Here is a 17,298-nt window from a genome sequence, read left to right as displayed (position 1 = left end):
ACTGATCACGGATAATAGTACACAACTACAATTCTGTGGATTGGAGAAATTAATGACATTTTTTATTATAACTTTGTTGCCATTATATTATTTTAAATAAATATTAAATATATTAAAATTAAATAAAAATTAAATATTAAATAATTTGCTTAATATTATAATTAAATATTTGGGAATTTTCAAGAAACTTGCAGTGTTCTATTATAATGCCTCTTAGTCATTTAATTTTGAAATATTTAAAAATTTAATTATTTGACATGTTTTTCATCCAACGAAAAAAAACGTTGCACATTACCCCACATCACCCTATATTAAAAAACTAAAAATGTCGCGGTCAAAAATTTGCGGACATACATACACACATACACATACACACATAATTTTCTTAATAGTATTTTCGCATTCCTTAGAGTGTAAAAAGAAGGAATATAATAGAAATTTTGAATTCTATGCAATGTACAGACAAAAGTCTGATTTTATCAATAAGGATAACATTTCATAATGGATTAAATATTTCACATTATATTTTAAAGTGTGACAAATATAAAAAATGTCTATTTTAATCAATTTTAAAACCTTCGCGTCAATATTTTATCAATTATAAGTTAGAAAAAACCATTAACGCCAAAATTTTAAAATTACATTAAATAGAGATTTTTTATTCAGTCATAAAATTGGATTTCATTAGTTGCTTATGTAAATCATTAAATTTCATTTCACAAATTGTTTAGACATTTACAAAAATTTTTACATGGCGAAACTTTTTGCATCGAAAACGATGTTGTTGGGATATATAATTTCGTTTAAATAAAAATTCGATAATTTATAAAGATGTCATTAAATCAATTATTTTATTAAATAAATAAGTTTAAGGAAAATATCGAGTTAATTTAAAGTAAATTAAAGAAAAATTAGAAAAATGAAAATCGACTGAATAAATGTTATTAAACAAAAGTCGTTAAATAGAAACTAAAAATAATGAGTTCAAGGACTGCATTATACCTAGATCTTTAAAAAACATAATTACTTAATTTATTTATAATTAATTGTAATTTTTCTCGTTTTAAAATTAAATGAAGAGTTTGTAATTTAATAATTGCGATTTATTTGATGAAGAAAGAAATTAATTTTCTCCTCGGACAAAAATCAGATTTAGAAGCAAAAAATCTCCTTAATGAGAGATACATGAATTTTAAAAAGTGAAAGTTATAAATCCCTAATTTTTTTCGTGAATATAGTGTGGAGAAAAACAGGTGGCATTTGACTCAGGGCAGTACATACATTTATCTCAAATTAAAGCAGCTACGTCCCGGTTAATAAGTTTAATAGACTCGTGTTTTTTCTCTTTGCAACAGTATTCTGCTGGAAATCGTAGTTTTGAACACAGTGCCAAGACCGGAAGTTCTGACTTGTAGTGGTAAAAGGAGAGAGAGAGAGAGAGAGAAATTCTAAAAAAAGAGTAAATACTTGAGGAGGAAAAAGAGAAATGAAAGAGAAGGAGAAATAGAGATCGTTGGCTCCCAGCGACTAGGGAGCCAACCAAGCAGTAGCGGTGCTTTAATTGTTAGCATATTTTAACCGTAATTTTCTCTGTTCCAGTTGTCTGAGCCCGAGATCCGCGTTCTTCTACGAGTTCCCGCCTAACGGTAAGTTGGCTGGCTACGCCAGGTTCATTTGTCACAGTTTAAAAAGCAGTGGAGGAGTAGCGAGCTTTTCGTTTCTTTTAAAATCTTCTCGAGATGCATATATACATATATACATATAGCTATATGTGAAAGAAAGTGCAAAAAAAATTTCAAAGTAGCTTGACGTCTTTCTCGATCTTCTTGCGTCATAAAAAATCTCTTAAGATAGAAACATGCGATTCCACCGTCATTACTGCACGTACACCCGTATACGCATAATCACTTTTTTTCAACATCTTTGTATATAAGGCAAAAAAAAAAAAACAATAGTTCCGTCAAGGGAAAAATAAAATGAATTAAGAAGTTCAATTAGTGTTCTGCAAAACACATTTCCTTCATTACTGCAAAATACCTTGGGAACTTGAAATGCCGCAACCTAATTAAATTCGCAATTTTCGGAATGAAAAACCGGTTCAATTGCACTGCTGAAAAAGATGTTTTTATTATTACTATCAGATAAGGATGAAGAAAAAATTGAAAACAGAAATAAATGTACAAAATGTACTTTGTCTATTTTTTATCTATAATTATACTCTCATGTCAAAAATTCCAATTATTCTGATCTCTTAATAGTATATTCATTTCCTATTATCTCATTCGGTATTGTTTAAGTTTTTACATGTTTTTTATTTTAACTTTAATTGAGTCATGGTTATGTAATATGTTTATTAAAGTCATCATATATTTTGTAGCTTTCAATTAAAATAACAATCGAATGATTGATTGTAAGTTCCACATATTGAAATTACTGACAATTGTAACATAAAATAATTGAAACCACAATTAATTAATACTATTACCATTTACATTTCTACATATGTGGACGTCCACATGAAAAGGGCCCATTTTAGCACTATTGGAGTTATCTATATGGGCGTATTCCTGGCAAAATTTGGAAAATTTTGAGTGGACTTACAACTTTTTTGGTTAAAAATTCGCTGAGTTACGAAATTTCAAAGTTTAAACGCCACAAACCTCATTTCGAGAAAAACGGAATTAAAGATTGCGATATCAACTAATTGTTGTATCTCTGGTTCTTCTTGGAAGTTATTCAGATAAAATTGTTTCTAGTTCAGGGCACCTTGAAGATATAAAACCAACAGGTTTTAAATTTTTAAAACCATCCCCCCTCTTAATTTTCAAAAATTTCGTACTTAAGTACTAATAATCGACAATGTGGGCCCTTTTCTAAAAAAGAGAATTTTTCTATTAAAAAACCATTTTTTTACAAGATTAATGATTAGGTACAATTTTATTGTGTCATTTGAAAAAAAAGAATAGATATTACACTTATTAAAAATTTTTTGACAGTCTTTATTATGAAAAAATTGACGCAATATCCAAATTTCCATTTCGAAAATTACAAAAAAAAGATTTTAACTTCAATATCTCTGGTTCTTCTCGGAAGTTATTCAGATAAGAATTGTTTACAGTCCAGGACACCTTAGAGATAAAAAATCAAGAGGTTTTAAATTTTTCTACACCTCCATTTTTAAAATTCGGATTACTTTTGCAAATGACCGACGAAATGGGCCCTTTTTATTTTTCTAAAGAACCAATGAAATCAAACAGTTAAATTATCGATAAATTAATGAAAACCGCATGATTCGACTTGTCAAAACATGTAGATTGATAATAAAAAATAAAAAAAAAATTAAGATTTTGCTCCAAAATTACTAAATTGCGATTATCTCGAAAACTGGAACCGACAATATGGGCCCTTTTCATGTGGACGTCCACATATATTAAATATTTAATTACAGATATACAGTCAAACCTCTCGGAATGCAAATCTATTTAAATTTTTTTTTGCATTTAAAAATGTCCAACAAGAATTTTATTTTTACTTAGTTCTAGAGTATTGTAAAAATATTACAAAATTAAATTATACAACAATTTTTCAAGAATTATTCACTGTAATAAAATTTAAAAAATCGAGTTGCATACCGAGCGGTTTTACTGTATATAAATCAAAGCAACAACATTGAAATATTTCATTAAAATAAAATCATACCATACACGGAGAGAAATTTCCAATAAAAATTACTGTCCTTGTCACCTTGTCCAAAGCAAAATATATTAACCGTACCATGAAATAGTCATGCGCAGGTTAATAAAATAGACTGTGCTGCTTACAAATTTTTACTGTGCTGACTGCATAAAATCAAATTGAAGAAGGCCGATGCTACCCGAAGTATCACGAACATCCATTTAATTTTTTGATGATGTAAAGGCCTAATTACGGTTTGTAGGTGTTAATTTCTTGTGAAAAGAACTTTTCTTTCTTTTTCTCTCAACTAGTTTCGAACCTTTATTAGTTCCTCATCAGGAGGTAATTCGTAAAGTACATATCATCCAAATACAGATAGATAGATAGACGTAGACGTATAAACAAATTTTTGGTTTGCCAATGGGCTCCCCAATATCCTCTAGTGCTGCCAATATTGTCATGGAGGGTATTGAAAATAAAATTTTAAATAAAATTAATTATAGAATTCTTTTTTACTTTCGATATATTGACGATATATTAATCTGTGCACCTAAAAATAAAGTTCACGATATATTACACAGATTTAACTCAATTGATAAAAATTTAAAATTCACCTTGGAGCTGTCAAATAATAATAATAATATTAATTTTTTTGTTTCTTTCTCTTTCAACCGACAGTAATAATATTATTATAACTAACTGGTATCGAAAACCTATTTGGACAGGTAGATATATGAATTTTTACTCACATCAACCTTTATGTTATAAAATTGAAATTATTTACACTCTCGTTGATAGAGCTATAAAACTCTCAGATCAACAATTCCATCTAGAAAATCTTGATATTGTTAAAAAAACATTACTTCTCAACGGATATCCCATCGATCTGTTAAATAGAAAGATTTCACAGAGGTATCACATTATTATTAACAACCAAAATCTTACCAAAAATAATAGGAATGATTTTCCAATTGAAAAGATTATTACTATACCATTTATCCAAAATTTTGATGAAATTTTGCTAAATATATTTTCAAACACTCAAATTTTAAATTAGTTTTTACAAATTCTAACAATCTGAAAAACTCCATTTATCCAAAATTTAAAGACACAATAGAAAAACTACAGAGAGTTGGATGTGTATATAAAATTCAATGCAAAAATTGTGATAGCTGCTATATCGGAGAAACACTAAGACATCTTAAAACAAGAATTAAAGAGCATGAACGATATATCAATCACAATCAAAATATAAATGCCTTAACAAATCACGCTTTTAACAATAATCATTTATTTGATTTCAATAATGTAAATATTTTACATATCGAAAACAATAATTGGAAAAGAAAAAATTTAGAAATGTTCTATATAAAAAACAATACTAATAGTATTAATTATAGAACAGATATTGATAACCTGGATAAAGTATATTATAATTTAATAACTTCTTTTAAACCATAACATTTTTTGATAAAACTTTTTAATCCTTTTATATTTCAAATTCTAGAATAATATAATTCTCTACCTTACCGATATTACCTGTACTTTGCTAAGCAACCCATCCTCTCTATCAAAACACTTTTATGGAAACATTTCTCTTGGAAAACATGTGCTTCCGTAAAATTTACAAAATAAATTAAATATAAAAAAATAATATGGAGATTTTCTATTTTTCTTTTAAAGAAAGAAATCTATTCTTATTACTATATTAAAAAATGGTAAGTTTTTGTCTTTTCATTTACTTTTATCTTTAATTTTCATATTTTCTTTTTTTTTTATTGTTTATACTCCTGCCCTATTGGCCTTACGCACTTCGACAAGAGTCCCCGAGAAATACTTTTTTTGGATTAAGCATAACCATTCTACATAAATTTTCTATATATTAACCTAATTTGCGTCTACAGCCGACTTTTATTAGGAGTACTCGCATTGCGCCTGGACCACCCGTCAATGGGTTTTCTCGCCAGAGAAGAGGGAAACTGTAGAAAACCTCTCCTGAGTACAACCGGTTTATCGACAGTCGAGTTCTAATGGTGTGTACCGGACAATAATCGACGGTGCACATCATTATACCTCGACGTCAAACCTCCTGCTCGGATTGTCTCACGTGACGGAAAAATACCAAGCCAAGTGGGCGCGAACCAAGGATACTTATACCCTTGGTCCTTAAACGACCGCCAACGCCAGGCATCTATCCGACTGAGCCAATCTGTCGGTTTAATTTTCATATTTATAAAATAGCATAACCTAAAAACACATTTTCCTTCTCTCTAGATTTTGTTTAAATAAAATAAAAAACTGATCCTCTCTAAGATGTCTCTACGTCTATCTATCTGTATTTGGATAATATGTACTTTACGAATAATCTCCTGATGAGGAACTAATAAAGGTTCGAAACTAGTTGAGAGAAAAAGAAAGAAAAGTTCTTTTCACAAGAAATTAACTCCTACAAACCGTAATTAGGCCTTTACATCATCAAAATTTATATATTAATACGGTCAAAAATACAACTCATTAATCCATTTAATATTGCTATGATTGTTACTATCCTACTTTCCTCACCTGTCGTCAAGGTAAATTTTTGCAACGTTTTCATCGTTTTTATGTTTTAATTTATTGTGATATAAAGATATATTAAAAATGAAATAATTGAAATAATTTTTCCTGTCCATGATTTCACTTAACCTACAAATTTTCAAATAAAACTTGTGTGCCTTGTACATGCAATACGTTTACGGGAATTTCAATTTAACCTCAAATATTGATTTGATATGATATAGATAGAATATAATAATCGCGTATATTATTATTAATATTATTAATAATCACTATTTATTAATTTAACATTGTTTAAACAAAGCTTAATTAACAATTGCACAGTTTCTTTATTTTTAGTTGTTGAAGCCTCGTTTTTTGTATATATTTCCTTATTGTATTAGTATTGCATTCGAGTCGAGATTTCTCGCTCGACTTCATGCTCGATCGGCTAATTTTCGTGAGACAATTTTCTCTTTTTGTGTTTTGTTTTATTCGAATATTGTATCGATCAAATTCAAAACTGACATTTGTATATATGCCCTCTGAGCAAAAGGATATCCCAGGGATATCCTAGAAACATCTCGCGGGATATTGAAATATCCCAGGGACATCTCTGGGATATTTGTGACATCTCAAAGATATCCCTGGGATATCCAAATTTCCATCTCATTAGTTGAATTCAATAAAATGTCTTTTTAACGCTAAACTTTTATTGTGTGTGGGTTTAAAATAATTTTGGTCAATTCATTTTGTCTATTACTGATAAATATTTATTGGTTAAAGATATTTACAAGAAACTAAAAAAATGTGAAAGTTAAATATATTAAACAGCAACACTTATAATCACACTGTGCAAAACAGTAATGACGCGACGCCATGGTCGCCATGACACTCAACAGCTGGGAAGATCGACGCATGCGCGTGTAAGATTATATGAGTACATACCAAGAAGACTAGAGACAGGAGAAATAACTCAAGGAGTGGGGGTGACGTAGGAAGTGAGGGCAATGAAGGAATATTCTATATGTAGGTAGTTGGTGCGGTAACCAAAAATGGTTTACTGCGCAAGTATATATAGAACTATAGTATAGCACGTATAGCAGAAGAGGTTATGAATAATGTAAAAGTGAAATTTAATTGTTATATATATATTTATATAACAAATACGCTTGTGAGTAAAGTGAGGAAAAAAGCGTGATTTTAGAATAATACTATTCTTACAGTTCTTGGCGAATTCGCCAAGATTTGTTGAAGGTATTGTATATAATTATGCTTTTGCATATTATTCTTAATTTTATTAGAATATATTTGCCATTTATCACGCCACCATCACATCCACAATCTATTATGCTGCAAATAGCAGGCATTTTTATTTTTTAGTTAAATTATATGTGATTCATTTATTTTATTTATTTATTTTTTATATTTTTCAACCGGTGAAAATTCTCGACATAACCACAAATATAACAATATTTTTGGTATCAAGCGCAAAACAGATAAATGTGTTTATATGCGCAGAAGACTAATTTTCGTCTACTGCACCATCTACTTGCCAAGACGCCACCTGCATTGCCCTCATATTTTGCGTAGGGATGTTCGATTCTCATAGAATATCAATTTTTGAATCGAATCGGAATCGATTCAAAAGAATCGATTCTTAAAAAGAATCGAAAGCAAAGAATCGATTTTTCTAAGAATCGATGTAAAAAATTTTTATATAATAAAAAAAAATTAATTAATTAAAATCATTATTTACATTGTTATTTCATTATCATTCTATTTTATTTAAAAATATATTTACATTTTTATTTATTACTTTTTAGGTACATATTTAAATTCGAAAATTTAAATTATAAATTAAAATCCGTATATCAAGAAAAAAAGAATTTAAGATTGACTACATTTTAGTAACTTTTTATTTTAGTTGCCAATCTTTGATAGATAATGAATTTAGAAATAAAAGTTGTTGTAAATGTTCTGGGGAAAATCGACTCCTACAATCTGTCAATATATTTCCTGCCCTAGAGAATAAGCGTTCAGATGGAACCGAAGTAGCAAGAACAACCAAATATTTTTTAGCAATTGTACTAAGAATCGGATAAACTAATGAGTATTCTTTCATCCAGAATGATACTGGATTTGCTGCGCGTTCTAAAAAAGGTTGGTGGAGGTAGTGTTTTAGTTCGGTTGCCATTTCCTCTCGATTCATGTCTCGGCTAATTGTGGATCTACTTTGTCGTAAATGGTCGTGGAAAGACCATAAATTATCGTTGTTTTCTCGATTATTATTGTTTTCAAGGTCTATTCATGTGTAATATTTTTACTTTTAAAAACTTAAAAAAGGCGCAAAGAATCGAATCACCGATTCTTACATCTAGAATCGATTCTCAAGAAAATCGAACAGTGCTGAATCGATTCAAAAAATCGAGAATCGACGTCAAAAGAATCGATCTTTTGGAGAATCGAATCGGAATCGAACATCCCTAATTTTGCGTCACCGTTCTCTGTGGTAATACAGCGAACTTACTCCTCCTGTCTCTAGTCTTCTTGGTACATACATATAAAATTTTATTTCTTCTTGTTTAAAGGGAAAAATATACTGAATTTTCAGTAATTAATCTAGCAATTCATGTAGTATTTGTTTAGAATGTAGTTATAGAATAAATATTTAAATAATTTAATATATGATCTACCAAAAAAAGTAACTAAAAATCGTACACTTTAAGTTGAATTTATAAATATATTTATTTTACATTTTCGTTAATTTAATGCAACAAATATCTAAACAAACTTTTTCTAATTTAAATGCGTTAATTATAATTTCACAGCTCTTTGACAAACACTCTTTGACACTTGGAACGATTGCATTTCGTTTCCTGCGCATGCACTGACATATCCCACGCAGGATATCCCACACGGGATGCTCCACGAAAGAAAACTTTGCATATCCTGTGGATATCCCAGAGATATCCAGTGGATGTCCTTGGGCTATCCAAATTTCCGTCCCGTGAGATATCTCATGGGATCTCCCTGAGATATCCTAGGGATATCACGGGATGGAAATGGGATATTCGCGGGATATCCCGTGCTGTGAGGGTGGGCGAATCCACGGAACCGTGCGATTTAAACAAAAATATTAATATTTTTAAATTACAAGCACACACTGAGAAAATTTGAGTTTAAAAAACTGGGAGTCAATATTGAAAAAACAGGACTCAGTCCAGTAAAAGTACATTAATTCATTTCCATAAAGCATCTTAGGGTATTGCGTATAGTGTATAGAGGGCCTTAGTTCCAAATTTCACTGTAAACAGCATTGAAACACAGCGAAGATTATAAGGCGCGCTGCAGTGTGCATAGTAGAGAAACTAGACTCAGTCCCCTACTTCGAAATTTTCACAATAAGGGAACGCATGCGCGGAACCTGTCAAAATAAATGTCCGACGCGACGCGAAACGAGTGTTTCCTTTTATTCGCTTCGTCAATTTTATATAAAAAAACAATAACCAATCATTAAAAAAAGGAAAAATATGTTAAATGCACTCTTTATATATTCATATTCATTAATTCACAAGTTTTATTTTTCCCACATCTTCATACTTACAATTAACAACTACCCGTGTAGAAATTGCCCTACTAGGGCCATAGTAAGGAATGAAACGCCGCGCCCGATCAGGGCCAGATCGGGGCGACAAGAAAATGTGGATTTCCTGATCAGGGCCACATCGGGCGCGGCGTTTCATTCCCTAATAGGTCGGCCCTATCCGGCCCTGATCAGGGCCCCAGCGAAATTTCTACACGGGTAAATGCATCGAAAAATCTTACAATCATACGGGATTGAACACCTACCTAACCATACAACTAAATATACGCATAATTATAAACCGCACGCTTTTACATTAAGCCTCTCGGCTACGCAATCGATGGGGTAAAATTTTCTATTTAAGAAACATCCCTTACAAATGAAATAAATATCTAATTTATGCGTTAATTTTACTTTGTAATTAATGTAAGTATGGATGTCAACAATATTCATAATATTGAATAAATAATATTGTCAACTAGTTTCAATTTGATACGGTTATTAGAATTTAATAATAAATAAATAAAAAATATTAATTTTTTCTTAACCTTTTTCAAGTTTGACTCTCCTCATGGTAAATTTGATTATTCTTTTTTTTCGGGTAAAAAATAGTGAATTGACCTTGAATGAAATGTATAATTAATTATTCTCACAGCAATATTTAATAATTTAATTAACTTAACTGCTCTGCATAATAGTTGAGAGTATTAAGAGTAAGTGAAACGGTAAGATAAGTGAACGACCATTAGTGTAAGAGAGAGAATAACTTGTGGTTTTCGAGTAGGTATCTACTTTATGTATACGGCGTTCATTTTTCGAAAGAACTGGACTGAGTACTAGTTGTTCAATATTCGCTTCTATTATTGACTTGTGTTTTGTACACTGCCGCGTTCTTTTAACAATTACATGAGAAAGTAATTGAACCCCTTGATGCAAGAACCAGACGCAGTCCATTTAATTTCAATGGCCTATGTCTGGTTCTTGCATCAAGGCGTTCAATTTCTCATTCCAATTTTTTATACTCTTATTCCCTCTTAGACTATATAAACAGTCTTGTTTAAGCTGATAAATGGGATAACTTGTGTTGAGTCCCAAAGTCTTCAGCTATGAAACTTTTAATACTATAGTGTGATGTACCTGTCACATATTATTCTATAAAGGAGTACTACACTGACTGCATAAATTATTTTTTCATTTTTCTCCGTGCACTTTTTATTTTTAGATACATATGTTCGAAATTTATTCAAGAACAAAATTTTCTGTGCGTGAATCATTTTTATTTACTGCTGAAAGCCTTGTAATTAATAAAGTATATTGAAATTTTAATTGGCAAGATGTCATTTTTGAACTTAAAAAACAAATGAAGACAACTGAAATATGTATAATAATCAATTATATTCTAGTCGATTTTTCTAAGTAGAAAGTTTTTACAAATGTTTTTACCTATTTTTATTTATTTCTTATAATTTACTTCAATAGGAATGATTGTTTATTTGTATATTTATTTTATATTTCTTTTACGAGTCTTAAGGTGCAAACAATAAAATTATAAGGTATTTAACAATTAAAAATCTTTATTTTTATAAAATATTCTTAACATTTTACTTTTTAAAACTTTTTTAAATTGAAAATCAAAAAGATTATTTGCTTACCATAGTGAAAAATATTTTCAAAACCGTATTTCTAGAAATTGACACTTCTGAATATAAATAAACATTTCGACCTTCCAATAAATGAAAACTGATATATTCACACTTATGAGATCGAATCTTTTAAAGATGAAAATTTTACATTTTTATATTTAATATTTTTTAAATGTTTTAATTGGAATACATATTTAGCATTTAGAATTATGAATATTTATAATAATATCTACCGTTCACACAAAGTTTTAACCGATTATTTTTAAGTTATAAGTGTGTCTCAATTTATTCATTTTTTCATAAGGAATAAGCTCATTCAAACAAAAATTAGAATTGCATTACCGCTGAAACCACAAAATGAAGAAAACCTTGGACTTCCCGTTACTGAAAAATGGGAGTAACATTGCTTGAATTGCTGCCATTTAGTTTTAATAAAGGAACACATATTTCTTTCGATATGCAATAGATTTTAGAATATTAAAAGAATTATTTACAACTTTTCTTGGACGATTTTAATTTACGCTGAAAAAGTTATACACGTTTAAGTCGAAGAGAAGCCCAAAGTAACAAATCAAATTTAATTTTTTAAGTACACATATGACTTTTTATTTTACATGAAGATTATAAAAATTATGGTTTTATTTAATTATTCTGTTATATATGTTATCCAAGAGACATTGACATTCAAAAAAATTATATAATGTTAAAAAAAATTGTTTAAATGAGGAGTAACATGAAATCACACGGTTCCGTAAATTCGCCCATATGATATTTTGTCAAACTTGCAAGTTGATGTTTTTATAATCTCCAGTAAATATGTCTAAAAGAAAAGATCCTGATAATCTGAATGAACTATGGAATGAAGGAAATGAGGAAACAATATTAATCAATTAACCAATTCTACTTTTAACCCGTTGACTCTCGCTGACGCATATATGCGCAAAACCAATTGTAAGACTGGCCAAAAGTGTTCATGACTATGCGTAACTTAAAAAACAAATTCAATAAATTTTAAAAAATTTTCCGCCATATTGAATCAGCTATTTTGAATTTTGAAAAACTGATTTCAGATTCGTAATCAGCGACCCTGAAAACCCCTTAGTATTCAGTTTCAAGTCAATCTGATCAATTTTGCTTCCTCGTGAGGAAGCTTTGTAGTCGTTTAATTTACAAAATTATGTTGCTGTATAAGAAAATCTTACTCATTTATTTATAAAATCTTATTCTTTGCACCAAGACGGATCGATTGGTATATATAAAGTATACATTGTATTTAAATTTATAGAATTAAAACCAATTATAGACAAAAAATTTGCACTTTTTAAAAAAATTCTTTTTTTCTTATGAAGCTGAAGCTGGCACCCAGTTATCAGCAATCAGTTAAAATCATGTTGCTGTACAATAAAACGTTATTATTTATTGAAAAATAAATCAAAAATCTTATTCTTTGCATCATGACGAATCGATTGATTAAAATAAAGTATATATTCTATTGAAAATTATAGTATCAATTACAATTAAAGTTGAAAAATTCACTTTTTTACTAAAAATTTTTTTGTTTATTTAGATTCATATTACTGTATAAGAGAATTTTATTCTTTCTATTATGGCGAATGAACTTTATTTTATAAATGTTAAATTGTATTAAAAATGATTTAAAAATGAAATATACTTATCTTTAATGCTTCCTCCACGAGGAAGCAAATTGTTTTTGCTGATCATAAAGAGGAAGCAAAATGTTCATGTAATGAGCATCTGGATTTACAACTTGTTTATTTTGTCGTCCGCCATATTGGATCCGACATTTTTGAATTTTAGAAAACTAATGTTATATTCGTAATCAGCGACCCTTAAAACCTCCGAGTAACCAGTTTCAAGCAAATTCGATGAATTTTGAAAAAATTTCTGCTATCTTGGATCCACCATTTTGAATTTCGAAAAACTGATCTCAGATTCGTAATCAACGACCCCAGAAACCTTAGGGTACCAAGTTTCATAAAAATCCATTAAAAAATTTTTCAACACACTTTTGGCCCAAACAGTGGAAATGTCGTTGACAGCCAAGGGGTTAAGTGTAAAAAAAAGAAAAAATAAAGGTAAACCTCTAAACAAAGTAAAAAATTTTTAATATATAAAAAATAATTTTAACAGGGTGTCTATACTAACCGGTAAATAACCGGGAATGAGCCAGGATTTTTATGCCAAACCGCGAATTTTTTCACCAAATTAAAAATAGTTTTATTATTTTAATTTGTTTTCAAAAAATCGTTCTTTATTTAAATTTTTATAGATATTTATACCTTAACAAATAGAATTCGAAAATAATCATGGAAAGTTAGTCACCATAATTATAATTTTATTTTTTTAAAATTTCTTCGCAATATATTACATTATTTTCTTAAATAGTAAAACTCAATGCAGAATTTCAATTATTTTTAATACAATTTTAATCTAATTCCTCGAAAAATGTAATTATTCTTAAAAATTTTATTGAAATTCGTCGAAAAAAAGAATTCAATTATTTCTAGAAACTGTAAAAAAATTCTTCTCAAGAATTCAATTATTTCCATAAATAGCAAAATTCTTCAGATTTACTAAATTCTTTTGAATTTTTTTTTAGAAAAAAAATTTTTCACATGAATTCAATGATTTTTTATAAATAGTCTCTCTATTTACAAAAAAATAAGTTATTTCTAAAATGCCTTGAAGCATAAATAATTTAATTCATATTTAAGTATAATGTGCTATTCCATATATTTAAAAAAATATTATAATTTCTAAATATAATATTAACCATAATAAATAACAATTGTTTTTGTTGTTTTTCTATTATATTAATACTTTTTATGTAACGAGACAAAACGAGACTCGAGTTCGTTAGACTTATTTCTCGTATCGTATGTTTCGAATGCAACACTACCTTGTACTCTAAATCTGAATCAGTGAAATTTGACTGAGAATCAGTGACTCTATTGTCGCGATTTGAATCAGTGGAATTTAACTGAAAATCAGTTAAAAATAACTGAAAATTCAGTCGTTTTCCACTGATTCGCCAATTAAAAAACTACTGAAAATTTCTGTCACACATATTAAAAATTTCAGTTATTTTCTAATTGGCCAACCAGTGAAAAATGACTGAAATTTCAATCATTTTTAACTGATCTTCAGTGAAATTTCACTGATTAAAATCGCGAGAATAGAGTCAGTGATTCTCAGTCAAATTTCACTGATTCAGTTTTAGAGAGTATATAAAGCAATTTCTTCACGTGTCAAATTTCACATTTGTTAATAATTGGAATTGTTATTAACAATTGTTAAAAAATATTAAGGAGAAAACTCTTTTAAAACATAGTGTGGAACCCAATCAGAGACCAACCATACATCTAAGAAAATAACTATAATTGATTAATAAGAAAATAAAAAATAAAAACCTTTTTAAATTTTTTTCATTATTATTATTATTATTATTATTATTATTATTATTATTACATTATAATTTATACACTACTGGCGGAAATTGTGCTACCGCTAACACCTCGAGCTATTAAAAAACACACCCGTACAAAAACAGTGAAAACTCCGTCAAAAATGAAGCTAGATGGTTTTTCTAAATTGCATTGGAAAGCTTATTAAATTTCCAATTAAATTACACTATTTTCATTTATATTACATAAATAGGAAGCGAAATATCATGTTATAACACAGACAAATAATTCTATTTTTTGGGAATTTCTTACCCTGAATTTGACTCCTGGCAAAATTTAGAAAAGTTGATGAAAAAATTGTTACTTTCACAGACTATTCCTTGTAATCTAAGATTTAAATAGAGACGAAGAACAGTAAAAAATATTTACGGGTTCCCGAGATATTACAAAAAGAGTCGGACCGTGCGAAGCAGAATTTTCAATCATCGATTTCTCTAATTCGCCGTTGAGTCAAAAAAAAGTGGATCCCAGTAAGTTCTTGGTAAAATTCATTTTTGACATTTTTTCACAGCCGCGAAAAACACATAAATCTTTGTTAGAATTTCAGCTTTAAAATAAGCCTTTGAAAATTTAAAAAGATTAATCCGTCTTCGATTTATCATTAATAATGAGAGGCCGTGTTTCGACCGATTGCTTGAAATTCAACTGTGACGACTCGATTCTGGCTTCGCGCGGCAGCGAATGAGAGAAAACAGGGACGAATTTATGCTGGAGAATAATAAATAATGATGTTTCACGAGTAATATAAAGAAACTTAAAAGTTCATCGTTCCCCCGCATGAATTCGTTCCTGTTTTCTCTCTCATTCGCTGCCGCGCGAAGCTACAATCGAGTCGTCACAGTTGAATTTCACTGCACCAATCGGTCGAAACACGGCTTCACATTTTAAATGATATATCGAAGACGGATTAACCTTTTTTAATTTTCGAAGGCTTATTTTAAAGCTGAAATTCTAACGAAGATTGCTGTGTTTTTAGAAAAATTTTATCTAAATTTTTCTAGATTTTTTAAAAAGGTGAAGTCAAGAGACAAAAATGAGAAAATTTGATAATTTTTTTTATTTCTTTCTCACTCTACAACTTAAAAAATAATTTACGAAATGACTTCAAAGACGGCTTATTTTACGCAGAATTTAATCAGCTTTCTAACCATATTTAAGTTTTTTTGTATCTCCTTTAATTTCCAAGATATGATTGAAAAAGTGATGGCATGTTTTTTCATAGAATCGAATGTAATTGTCCTGATACTCGTGACGGTAGTGTATTTATAATAATTTTTCTTTAAATAAATATAATATACAGTGAATTCATTATTATAGCACTATATATATCCTTCCCATATTTCAAAAGGAAATTTTAAGCTTGCGTGGCTGTGCGGTTAAAGTGTATTCGACTTGCGTCCTCGAGGTCTAGGGTTCGATCCCCCGTGCGTGCGATATTTTTCCGTATTTGTTCTTAGTGTTTAGTGTATAATTCTCAACAGTGTTACATAAAATGTAAATTTAAATAATTATAAACAATAATAATAATAATTTAGTAATTAATTAAAATAAATAAGATTGTATAAATTAATGAAAAAAAAGAAAAAAATTTTTTTTATACTTATTTCAATAAAAGCAATTTTGTTAATTATTTACATTTTTATTGTTACTCATAAAAGTGTATTTACTACAGAAATATTAATAATAATTATTAGTATTTAATAAATTACTCCTTTTTCTTTAATAATCAAATAACAAATTAATATAAGCTTCTAAAGGTAAATTCTGTTTTAGAGAACGCGTTACAGCATTTTCCAAATTTACTAAATTTTACCTGCGAATCAGTAATTAGGTGGTGTTCTGCCAGTGATACTTTAATACTGACTTAGTACTGACTGCCGGTAAAAAATCAGTACTGGACAGCGTTACCAGCCAGGGATTTCCCATTACTGATTTAGTACTGGAGTCAGTACTGATATACTGTCAGTCAGTACTGGGTCAGTACTATGCCAGTATTACATTTCTACTTGGGCGCCCACAGTTTTTTATCTGAAGAGATGAAAATTGGTTATTTATTTATTTTCACCTGTAGATTACAGAAAAAATACAGCGAAAAATATTGGAGTTGATCTTTATATTTTTTCATCAGAAAAGTAGAAGTTTTAAACGTATGGGTATACGGAACCCTCGGTTTTAGTACGATTTCTACTCGCACTTGTCCGGTTTTTTTTCTTTATAATCATTGTAATTCTTCTCATTCCTTTTTTCCTCATTTTCCATGTGTTTGAAACAATGTTCTCATAAGAACACTGTCGACGGGTGATCGCCCACGTGATATTCTGGGCCTTCTCCTCTCCTTTAATGCTTGTCTCCGTTGGTGGGCCTCGTCAAATGA

General features: G+C 29.2%; 1 protein-coding gene across 4 annotated transcripts in view; it reads left to right on the top strand.

Annotated features, from left to right (window-relative positions):
* Window positions 1-17,298, top strand: part of LOC122504191 (SAM and SH3 domain-containing protein 1-like) — a 641,260-nt gene that overhangs the window by 74,014 nt on the left and 549,948 nt on the right. For 3 of the 4 annotated variants that reach the window (XM_043615130.1, XM_043615129.1, XM_043615128.1), the window contains exon 2: window positions 1,600-1,646. The exons of the other annotated variant lie outside the window; for it this stretch is intronic. In XM_043615130.1, coding sequence (XP_043471065.1) covers window positions 1,600-1,646 — 47 coding nt within the window. The remainder of the gene's footprint in view (window positions 1-1,599; window positions 1,647-17,298) is intronic. 4 annotated transcript variants of the gene reach the window in all.

The sequence above is a fragment of the Leptopilina heterotoma genome, unplaced genomic scaffold (genome assembly GCF_015476425.1).
Source record: "Leptopilina heterotoma isolate Lh14 unplaced genomic scaffold, ASM1547642v1 Lhet_284, whole genome shotgun sequence".
Taxonomy (NCBI): domain Eukaryota; kingdom Metazoa; phylum Arthropoda; class Insecta; order Hymenoptera; family Figitidae; genus Leptopilina; species Leptopilina heterotoma.
The sequence above is the reverse complement of the archived record's forward strand: the minus strand, read 5'-3'. Positions and strand labels throughout refer to the sequence as shown.